This window comes from Xenopus laevis, chromosome 8S (assembly GCF_017654675.1).
Source record: "Xenopus laevis strain J_2021 chromosome 8S, Xenopus_laevis_v10.1, whole genome shotgun sequence".
Classification (NCBI taxonomy): domain Eukaryota; kingdom Metazoa; phylum Chordata; class Amphibia; order Anura; family Pipidae; genus Xenopus; species Xenopus laevis.
The window spans coordinates 45406941-45419419 of record NC_054386.1 but is presented as its reverse complement, the minus strand read 5'-3'; the positions used below and the strand labels follow the sequence as shown (position 1 = coordinate 45419419).

General features: G+C 37.5%; 1 protein-coding gene across 2 annotated transcripts in view; it reads left to right on the top strand.

Annotated features, from left to right (window-relative positions):
- Positions 1 to 8470, top strand: part of LOC108700042 (astrotactin-2) — an 882685-nt gene extending 874215 nt beyond the window's left edge. For both annotated transcript variants that reach the window (XM_041574753.1, XM_041574754.1), the window contains one exon: positions 7749 to 8470. In XM_041574753.1, the coding sequence (XP_041430687.1) occupies positions 7749 to 7986 (238 nt within the window). In that variant the 3' untranslated portion in view covers positions 7987 to 8470. The remainder of the gene's footprint in view (positions 1 to 7748) is intronic.
- Positions 8471 to 12479: the final 4009 nt, after the last annotated feature.

Below are 12479 nucleotides of genomic sequence, written 5' to 3'. Positions count from 1 at the left end.
CACCTTCTGTTCCAGTATCTGCACTGTTGGTGTGAGGTTCAGTTCCATGAATTTGCTGAAGTCCTTGTGGATGTTGATACCAAGTTATTTAAAGACTTCAGTCCATTTAAGTCCACTTGGTAGCACCGGTAGTGGGGTTGGGAGGCTATCTGTCTGAAATAGTTCAGATTTGCTCCAATTTATTTTAAAGCTAGAGTATGTGGTATGTGTATTAATGATGTCAAGAGCCGCCTTTAAGTCCCGATCTGTGTTTGCCAGGTACAAGAGGGTGTCGTCTGTGAACAGTGATATTTTTTGGTTATTTCACCTAGCTTAAGCCGTTCTATTCTGGGGGTCTGCCTTATCATGTAGACCAGGGGTTCCATGGCCACGGCAAAGTAAGGGGAGGGGGGCAGCCCTGCCTTGTACCTCTGTATAGTCTGAAGGACTGTGTGATATTTTGAATGGTGTGTATTTTGGCCTCTGGGGAAGTGTTTTCACCCATTTTGTGAAATGGGTTGGGAATCCTATATATTGCATGATTACCCATAGGTAGGGCCACTCCACCGAGTCAAATATTTTCTCGTTGTCTAGGGTGGCAATTAATCCAGATCCTATGTTGTGATGTGACACAACGAGATGCGTGTAGAGGCGCTTGATATTGATGTCAGTAGTTCTTGTGGGTATAAAGCCAGATTGGTCTATATCGACTATTTGAGGTTTAAGTACTTTCATTTACATTTATGTTTTTGTGTGTCCCTATCAATCATTTCTACTTTACTATTTAATTATGATCTATGGGGTCTTTCCCTAAACTTGCCACTGGCGCGTCAGCAAAACATAACACAAGTGGTTCTCACCATGTTTATGTTAACAGTGAACTAAACTGATTGCAGATTCCTGTCAGTGAGTCTTCAAGACTGTCTCTGTGGCTAAATACTGGGATATGGGGAAACTTTGTCTTCTAGCCTTTGCATTTATTATTCTCAGAGAAGAGAAAGTGTTTCCAGATGTTTGGGCTTGAATGAGCTTTTCTTTGCTTTCCATGTGGCCCTCCTTTTCCTATCACACCATAGTGTTTTGGAAACAGTTACAAAGTGGCGTGTCTCTCATCTTCTTGAACTCTCTCATTGCTATGCCTTGCCATAACCACTTCATCTATGAATGGTCGTGTAATCCTCAAAATGATTTCATAGGTCAGTTCTTAATGTTCAGGTCACGCCTATTCTTTTCTTTGAATGTAGTGTATCTCTGACACTCATAATACCTAAATTTGATTCCCCAAGAGAACCATTGGTATTAATTCTACAGTGATGGACTACTGTAGACAATATGCTAACCTCAAATTAACTTCATGAGAATTAAAATTTAGGGAATACCTGAAATCTTTCTATATAAAGAATGTATTACATCCTAATTGAATAGGAAATTAACTAGTACCAGTCATGGTCTACATATGAGAAAAGTAAGTGTTGTGGGGATAAACATCAGGTTTTTTAACCGATGTTCTCCATTTTTTGTATTCAACCGCTCTACATTTTTTTAATGATGCCTGTATTCATCACCTTACTCAGGGTAGTCAGACTGGGCCTGACCCTGACCTGGTGGGCCCTGGCTCTTTTGGGCCCTGCCGGCCCAGACCCGCTCCTGCACTCCCTCTTCTTTCCAGAAAGAAAAGGGAGCAATGCAGCACCCGAAAAAAGTATGAGTGTGCATGCACTTGTGGCAGGAGGTAGCAATGGGACAGAGGAGTTTACAGCTGGGGGGGGGCCCGGGGGATGGTTTGGGGGGCCTCTGAGGCTGCAGGCCCGTTGGCCCCTGGTCCCCAGTCTGATACTGGGGCCACTCCTGCCATGAGGTAAGGTGAGAACCTTTGCCTCAGGTGGCAGCTAGCAGCCAGTTACAAAGGGTGGTAAAAATCCACCTCTTCTAAATTTAAGAGCCGAATTTCTGGGTTTTTATCTGATCATTGCACTAGTTATGAAGTGCCCCTTTAAACCACTTTGATGCTGATGTTTTAAGCGCATAGTGGAAGGGGGGCAGCATCGGGGCTAGTCCCTCAACCACAATTGTGCTCTCTGCACTCGAGACGGGTGGTAGAACGAAGGCTGCCTCGGGTGGCAAAATGGGCAGGATCGCCCCTGGACCTTACTATAGAAAAAAACCCTTCCAGTTGTTAAAAAAACACTATTATTGCTAGCTTTAATCAAATGACTTGATCTATACAAAGTGAAACCCAAGCAAGTCATTTATTAGTTACATTTCATTAATCACAAGTATCTATGGAATTCCTTGAAAATATGTGATTATAAAACATCTTCCTTAGAAGGTAGTCTGCCATTATATACATGTCATATAACATGTGGGTAGATCAAACTAGTGCTGGCATGGTTATATATGTTCACATCTGAACCAAGCTTCCTCATGCAGTTACAATTATGATTAAAGAGAAATTCACTCCCTGCCATTTCAATTTAGTGTATATAGCTCTGACCCTGCTTCATCTAAATAAACAATGTTCTTAAAAATATACTTTTTTTGTGGTATGTGCAATTGGGTAATCCAAAATAGAAAATTGGAAAGTACTAAGGGCCACCCTCTGGGACCATATGAGTCACGGTGCACACAAACAAACCAAGGGCATGAATACATTTAGTTCATATATATTAATGCATGGACCAAGTTCTGTCTTTTAGTCCCAAACTTATTCCTGTGTCAGTAAGAACTGCATTATTTCCTGTCAGGTGATTACTAAGAGAGTACAGAGAATAATATACAATGGTGGCTCAAGATAAAACATATAAAAGGGCAATATTCACAGATATCTATATTCGTTTGGTGAGATTGTTTAACAGGTCGCTCAATATTATATAAAATCTGTAGGTTAAGTATTCATTCTGGGCGTATAATTTTCCTTTACACCAAAAAATGAGAATACAGTATTTCAAAGTAATGAAAATATAACGTACTGTTGCCCTGCACTGGTAAAACTGGTGTGTTTGCTTTAGAAACTATACTATACTATACTATAGTTTATATAAACAAACTGCTGTGTAGCCTTGGGGGCAGCCATTTAAAGCTTAACGAGGAGAAAAGGCACAGGATACACAGCAGATAAGTTATGTAATATACAATGGGATTCTGCAGAGTTTATATATTAAAAAGCAAAAGAGGGTTTTCGGTGCGCTTACTAATCAGGGATTACAAAAACCTTTTTACGTTCAGTATAAATTATATATAAAGAGAGTCCTGTGCTTGACTCCAGATAGATTCACCGGGGATCGTTGAAAAATAACTGCTACAGGCTTCAGTTGATTTGATCGGCGTGGTAACCTGTCAGAAAAGAAACTAACATAGCGCAGAAGAGTCGACCGGTTGAATGCGGGAAAGCAGTTGGTATATGCTTACCGGACGTGGATGTTTAATAACACTCTGAACCTGTGTTGGAAGCGGTCCTGTAGCGCCTTCCTCCTGAGTTTTTTTTCCGGATCCGTTAGGCGGCGAGGGTTCGTCTAGTCGGTCTGGTCATTGTAGTACCGGATGCTGATTTTTGATGGCAATGTAAACTTGTGCAGGTAGCGGTCCTGTCGTGCCTTCTTCCTGGGGATACTTTCCCGATCTGTTCTGCAGTCTGTAGAGGTAGTGGGTTACTACCTGGGGTTGGTTTCCTCTGTGTGTTCGATGTTAGCGTTTGCGTGCGCTAGTACTTTTTTCAGACACTAGTTACAGCACGGTGTTTGTAAAATTAAATTTATTCACAAAATTGTATCAGTTAAGAATTAACAGATTGATAAAGCCCAACGCGTTTCGTATAAAAATATACTTCATCAGGGGCAGAGATTCTTCCCGCATTCTGTTTGAATGTCTTTTGTAGGGTCAGTGGGATGTTCTTTCAATTAACTTGTTCAGTCCATTGTAATTGGGTTAATTGATTCAGGTGTGTGTTGGGATGCAATCAATCATTTTCTGTTCTCTTTTTTTATTAGTTTTTAACATTTCTTTGCGGTTCTGTTGATCGCATTTGGTTTTTGCTTGGTCAATGATTTGTTCCCTATATCCCTTTTCAGAACCGCAAAGAAATGTTAAAAACTAATAAAAAAAGAGAACAGAAAATGATTGATTGCATCCCTTTTATCACAACTTACAATCACTCTAGAAACAAGTTTGAAAACATAATGAAAAAACATTGGCATATATTGAAACAGGATAAAGACTTATCCCAATACCTAACAGATAAACCGAAAATTCTGTATAGGAAGCCAAAAACACTGAAGCAGCTCCTGGTACCCAGTTGCTTACCAGTAGAGACAAAAAATATAAACACATTCCTCACAAAAGAAAGAATAGGCTTCTATCCCTGTAAAAGCTGCAAAGCTTGCAATACTTGCAAAAATAATGAAACAAAAAAATGTTCAAATTTCTGTTCACAAGTAACCAAAGAAACCTTTGACATCAAAAATCTAATAACTTGTAACAGTACAAATGTAATATATTTACTGGAGTGTCCGTGTAAATTGCAATATGTAGGACGGACAGGTAGATCGCTGAAAACAAGAATAAGAGAACATATTACGAACATAAAAAAAGGAGTATTAACACACAGCGTGTCGGCCCATTTCAAGAGCCACCACAATTCTGACCCAACCCTTCTCACTTTCAAAGGAATAGTTCAGAAGAAATCCCATTGGCGAGGGAGTAATATTATTAATTTAATATCCAGGGAAGAAACCACTTGGATTCATAAACTAAAAACACTAACACCAAAAGGTCTAAATATTGAAATAGATCTAAAGTGTTTCCTAACCGATTAGCATGGTTTTAATATGGAGAAAACTATCATTCAGTTATTATAATTCATATTTTCAAAATTATTTATGAGATTTTTAAAATTAATTATGAGATTTTATTGTGTGCCATTAAAAAATTGTGTAATAAATTGATTTTATAAACTGCACGAGATAATTCTAAGTTTTAGAAAATACGGAGAAAACTAACCTCCTGTATTTAAGTATATTATTATGAATCACTTAAGAATTTTTTGATGTATGTTACAACTTGATGTGAAACAAATGAATTGTATTCACTGCGCAAGATAATTGTCAAACACACACCTGAATCAATTAACCCAATTACAATGGACTGAACAAGTTAATTGAAAGAACATCCCACTGACCCTACAAAAGACATTCAAACAGAATGCGGGAAGAATCTCTGCCCCTGATGAAGTATATTTTTATACGAAACGCGTTGGGCTTTATCAATGCTCTGTTAATTCTTAACTGATACAATTTTGTGAATAAATTTAATTTTACAAACACCGTGCTGTAACTAGTGTCTGAAAAAAGTACTAGCGCACGCAAACGCTACTACAACGACCAGACCGACTAGACGAACCCTCGCCGCCTAACGGATCCGGAAAAAAAACTCAGGAGGAAGGCGCTACAGGACCGCTTCCAACACAGGTTCAGAGTGTTATTAAACATCCACGTCCGGTAAGCATATACCAACTGCTTTCCCGCATTCAACCGGTCGACTCTTCTGCGCTATGTTAGTTTCTTTTCTGACAGGTTACCACGCCGATCAAATCAACTGAAGCCTGTAGCAGTTATTTTTCAACGATCCCCGGTGAATCTATCTGGAGTCAAGCACAGGACTCTCTTTATATATAATTTATGTACTAACTGAACGTAAAAAAGGTTTTTGTAATCCCTGATTAGTAAGCGCACCGAAAACCCTCTTTTGCTTTTTAACTCATACAAGGATTGGTGGATCCATTTATTGAGGTGCTGCTATCTTTACTATTTGAAAAATAGAGCGCGTCTTCTCTCCCTCTTTCTACTAGAGTTTATATATTGTTTACTAAGTATCCTGTGCTTGAATGGCTGCTCTTATGGCTACACAGCAGCTAATTGGTGATGGGTGAATCTGCGGTGAAAAATGTGTGAATTTACTTCAAAATTCGCAAAATGGCGAAAAATTCATGAAACGCATTGAAGTCAATGGGCATCAAAATCATTTTTACGGGTGGTAATTTTGACGTGAGCGTCAATGGGCTTCCGAATAATTTTGACGTGTGACAATTTTTATGCTCGCTCCATTTTTTTTTTGCATGCAGTGGATTGTTCGCTTGCGAACTTTCGCTGCGGATTCATGTATGGCACACATCACTAAGCTAAACTATAATTGTGTTTCTTAAGCAAACACCCCAGTTTTAACAGTGCAGGGCAACAGTATATTAAGGGCCTTATTCATCAAAGTCAAAATTTATTTGACTACTCTAATGAAAAAAGTCTGACCAAACTAGAATCCAAACATGAAAAAATCGAATGAAAATACGAATCGTATGATTTTTTGGGACTTTTTCCCGAAAAGCCAGATTCGGAATTTTTGTCCGGCTAATTCCAGCACAGACCACAGAAACTTCCATATAGGATAGGGACCTCTCCCATTGACAAATACAACCTCGGCAGGTCTGATGTGCAAGATTTTCGTATTCTGATTTTTTCCATCCTCGGGATTCAAAAAATCTCAAAAAATTAGATTTTTTTCGCCCACCAAAAATTCAGATTTTATAGTTAAAAAAGTTTTTTTTTTTGATTTTTTAGAATTTGGACTTTAATAAATAACCCCTTAAATCTTCATTCATTTAAAACACTTTAATTTTTTTGCTACTGTTCCTCTAAAGGTAATATTTACTTTTGTAATTAATTTTAAGTTTACACAGAAACAGAAATACTCAAATGAAGGTATGGGGGCAAATTCACTAATATCCGAAGTTGCGCCAGTGACAGCTTTGCTGCACTTCACCAGGCGTAGTTTCGCCAGCGCTACGCAAATTCACTAAAATGCAAAAGCACAGTTACGCTAGCGTTGCCTAATTTGCATATGGCGCAAAGTTAAAATATAATGGACGTATATGCTGCAGCAACTACATTACACCACAGAAGCCCAGGAATCCTTTAAAAGATAAAATAAAGGTGTTCTGTTACTCTATACTTGGAAATGTAGGGAGGGGACGGAGGGTACCCCGAAATTTTTTTTCGTTCTTTTTCAGCCAATCACTTAAAAAAGTAAAAGAAGACAGCGTTTTTTTGGGACTTAGAAATTTTTTTAACTTTTTTGAAGCAAGTCCACTTCTACTATTGCACTTCGCCTGGTCCGAATGTTGCAAGTAAAATATGCAAGTGAATTAGCGTAGTTAGGTCCCTTCGCCATATCGCAACTTCACCTGGCATAAAGGTCCACTTCGCTAGCGAATTTACGCCTGCACCCGTCGAAGTAACGAAATGACGTCACGCTGGCGAATTTGCGCTAGCGTTAGGGGCAAGTCCTATCTACTATTGCACTTCGCCTGGTCCGACTGTCGCAAGAGTTAACATTCAGTAAAATATGCAAGTGAATTAGCGTAGTTAGGTCCCTTCGCCATATCGCAACTTCACCTGGCATAAAGGTCCACTTCGCTAGCGAATTTACGCCTGCACCAGTCGAAGTAACGAAATGACGTCACGCTGGCGAATTTGCGCTAGCGTTAGGCGCTTCGTGCTTTAGTGAATTTGCCCCATGGTGTGCAAGCATAATGTAATGAGCAACACTGTTTTAAAATCGAAAACACAGCAAGGGCATGTAATTTTTTGCAGAAAATCATTTTACAGTTAATCAAAAGGGTGTCTAAACAGTTTTTTAAAATCCTACAAATTAATAGATTATACAACGATATTTTGCATGTTTCATTCGAGGTATCCCTTATACATTCTGTTGTTTATTTGTAGGAAAGCACACCTGGTATTAAGAAGACTTGAAAAGGTCAGTGGCCATTGTTCAGGCCTCCTGCGGAGCACCCACATCCAGGGTCGTATAGACACCATGCCTTATCTAATCTGTCGTAGCGAAGACCTCCAGACCTCAGGATTTATTTGGTACAACATTCTGAAGGATAACAAGGTGACATGTGAAGAAAAGATGGTGCCAATGCCTCGTAATATGTACGGAGACTCAAAAGGCCGATGAGTCTGCCTGCCATTTGTAGCCTGCTCTGAATGGAGGCTGTTTGTAGCATTAAAGGTCATGCCAGGGTCAAGTCATTAACAGCCAAGATAATGTCAAGCAACAATGTGACTTTTATAATACAGAAACAAATGCGCTGTTGAGACTCTGTATACATTTTTAAGAGTGCATTTTTCCCCGTTTTCTATGTTTTGTTACAGTTCCCACTATCAGAGGCTTGCCAAAGTCTGGGAAGGCCCCAAGCCTAAGAAAAACACCAGCCACAGTAACTGCAACTAGATAAGTGTGCTTTACCAGTCAGAGTGTTCAGAGCCACTGCTAGAATTTTCTTCTTTTGAATTTTGAATTTGGCTTTTCAAATTATTGTGGAAAAAAAAGATGCTAGAAACTTTTTTTCTCTTCTTTTCTCCTCACAAATTTAGTCCTGTGTTTATAGAATTATACCAGGCACTGACAAGCTCTGTTTATTAAACATCTTCCTCCTCTACAAAACAGTTAAGTGTTCTGGGTTATTGATTTTTCTGGACAGTGCTTTTACATTGGGCTCACTTGCAAATATGAAGCATACTGGAGCTGGGTATTACCAGGTACTATGGTCAAGAAAGTGCAAATAATGAAAAATTCCATTTATGCAAACAATTGCACTGACTGTTCTTATAGCACAATGAATGAAATAATGGGGCAGGCAGCTGATCTTATTCCATACATATGACATAGGCTGGGTGCTAGTACTGTATATCTTAATAAAAACTAAAAATGCAATATCTAGGGGTAAATCTATTAAGGCTCGAATGGTGAATTCAAATTAAGATTTTTTTGGTGGGGGGGGTAAAACTCACAAATTTGAATTTTAAATCACCAACTCGAATTTGAATGTGAGATTTATCCACACCCTGGAAACAGTTCTAATTTGAATGTTCAGCACCTAAAACCTGCTGACAATGGCAGAGGTCAGTTGAACCATTTGAAGATGTTAATTGCCTTCCTGACATTCAAGGGTTCTTTTCAGAGGAAAACTTGATTAGAATTCGATTCAAATTCAGTTTGAATTTTCAGGTGATTCATATTAAAACGAATATTAGACGCTCAGGTTTTTTTCATAAATAACCTTCCATTCGTGTTGTGAGTACATTTAAATTTATGAAGTTAAAAAAAAATCACATTAAAACCTCAATTTTATGTCCCCGATTTGATGTTTTCCCTCATTTTAGACTGTTCGCTTATGGTCCCACCAATATACTGTATATATTGCTTATAGTCCCACCAATATACTGTATATAATGCATAATATATTTCCTTTATATTACACCATTTACATTTACACAATTTTTTTCTGGTCCCCTGAAAAATGCACAAATAAGAAGAAAAATTCACATTTCGCAATGTAATACTCTTCCTTAAACTGTTATTGCATTGTGGATTTTAATTGCCCATTACCCACTTTTAAAGTCGTAATCTTCTGGAGCAACCAAACTATAAACTTACTTCCCCTGTCAGAAATGGTTGCTAAACAGTTTCCAGGTTCGCAAAAGCTATATTAAAATCACTGAAAGGCAAATTTGTTCGCACAAAGGCATCATTTTTCTATTTGCTAATATTTTTTCCGCCATTAATGCCTTATTGGTTTTTTTTGTCAAATGTCATATGCAGTCTTTAGACGCTATGTGCAATACAACACAGTATAGCATTGTATTAGAAAATGTTTCTACTTCTGTGGACAATTAAAAAGAAGACCTTGGTGATCTATAACGTTAAGAAAATGTGTAACGTAATTAATGAGTTGGGTGAAGTAATTTTAAAAAATGGAGTCTGTGGGCTTTCCTGCAATCAGGCCCGGATTGATGGAAAGGTCACCAAGGCCCAAGCCTAGGGCGGCATGCTGCCCATCCACAGCCACATTTCTTTTTTACTGTAATAAATTCATATGTACTCACAACACGAATGGGAGGTTATTTATGAAAAAATTAGAACTTCTAAAATTCAGTTGGATGGGAACTACATGAAAATTTGTATCGTATTTGAATCTAGTTCGAATGAAACTCAAGTCAAATTTTCCTCCGAAAAAACTCGAATGTCAGGAAGGCAATTAACATCTTCAAATGGGTCAACTGACCTCTGCCACTGACTTCTTCAGGAATTTGGCAGGTTTTAGGTGGTGAATTCGAACTGTTTCCAGAGTTGAGGTGTGATTCATATGTACTCACAACACGAATGGGAGGTTATTTATGAAAAAATTAGAACTTCTAAAATTCAGTTGGATGGGAACTACATGAAAATTTGTATCGTATTTGAATCTAGTTCGAATGAAACTCAAGTCAAATTTTCCTCCGAAAAAACTCGAATGTCAGGAAGGCAATTAACATCTTCAAATGGGTCAACTGACCTCTGCCACTGACTTCTTCAGGAATTTGGCAGGTTTTAGGTGGTGAATTCGAACTGTTTCCAGAGTTGAGGTGTGATAAATCTCACATTCATATTCACATTCGAGTTTATGGTGGTTTAAATTTTGAATTTGTGAGTTTTGACCAAAAATCAAATTCAAAAATTCGAATTTACTATTGAACCTTAATAAATCTGCCCCTATGTGTACAGTTTGTATGCATTATGGTCAAAAGTAACCAGCAATTAAATGGTAACATTAGATGTGAAAGCAATGCCAGGACAGATATAGGGTAGATGTCAGAGGAACTATGAACAATATTTGAATCTGTTTCCATCATGATTATGGCCAGTCATACAGATAAGCAGGGCACTGCTATATACTGCCATTGTTTTTCCTTAAATGTGATGTAGTATACATCTGAAATCAGAACAAGATTCTAAAAATTAGAAAAACACAAGAAAAGCCATAAAAATACAGCTGTAACACAGGTATTTTACAGTGTTAAGCTACACTATAGGCAGCTTGTATATAGGTAGATTTTCTAGTAAGTGCCTATCTAATAGCTCTTATAGAGAAACTTGTTGCCGGCATGGAAAGAGGCAACATAAAGCCAGCCACCTGCATATCTAGCTCAGTGGTAAAGAGTATACATCTCATATTCAGAAGGCTGCAGGATTTTTTAGTTTTTTTTTTTAAATACAGATTTATTTTTCTGTCACATTAATAGTTCACATATCAGGTATGGGACCTGTTATCCTGGGGCTTTATGGATAAAGGATCTTTCTGTAATCTGGATCTTCATACCTTAAGGATCAAATTGTAAATTTGAATTTGAATTTTCTAATTATTTTTTGGTCAAAACTCTCAAATTTGAATTGGAAATAATCCAAACTTGATTTGAATTTTAACTTGAATTCAAACTTGAAAATCAACATTCATCAAACCTAGACCCTTGGAACAGTTTGAATTCGACTATTCGCCACCTAAAACCTGCCGAGTTCATGTATAAGTCAATGGGAGAGGTCCAGTGACCCATTTGAAGATGTTAATAGACTTCCTGACATTCCAGTCAAAAACTTGATTCCAGTTTAGTCGAATTTGATTCGAGCTTTTGGGTCAGTAATATTTGTTCGAGTAATATATTTTCGATTTTTTTATTAAATAACCTCCAAATCGAATTTAATGTATATTGGAGTCTATTAGAGTTAAAAAAAAAGTCACATGAATTCGAAATTCGACCTTTGATAAATGGGCCTCTAAGTCTATTAGAAAATAATGTAAATGCTAAATAAACCCAATAGGTTGGTTTTGCTTCCAATAAGGATTAGTGATATCTTAGTTTGGCTTAAGAATAATATATTGTTTTATGAATACAGAGACAAAGGAAATCATTTTTAAAAATTTGGATTATATGAATAAAATGGAGTCTATGGTACACGGCTTTTCTGTAATTTGTAGCTTTCTGGAGAAATTGTTTCCAGATAATAGAGATGAAAGGAGTTGTTAACCTTTAAATAAATGTGTATTATAATGTAGAGAGTGATATTCTGAGACATTTGTGGTTTTTGAGTTATTTTCGATTTTTATTCTGCAACCCTCCAGTTTGCAATTTCGGCAAACAGGTTGCTAGGGGCAAATTACCCTAGCAACCATGCATTGATTTGAATAAGAGGTTGCTTAGAATTGGCCTTTCTGTAACATACTAAGGGGGTTATTTATCAAGGTCCTAATTTATCTCAATATCGGCTGCTACAAACTCCGATCTAACCCGCTTGGGTTTTTAATGCTTATTTATTATTAGATTTTCTGAAAATTTGCTTTGCGGGAAAAGCTCTGATTTTCACGATTTTTTCGTGAATTTTCCCCGAAATCTCCGAACTTTTCGGAGTTTTCACCTGATAGCTCCAAAAACATAGTGAAATTGCCCCAAACCCCCAACACAACCAAAAATCAATGGGACTATTCCCATTGATTTTTATGCAACCTCGACAGGATTGAGATGCCGTGTTTTTATATTTTTAAAAGTCAGACTTTATAAAAAAAAAAATCAAAAAATTTATGGATTTTGGGGAATTCCGGGAATTCGGAGCTTAGTAAATAACCCCCTAAAAGT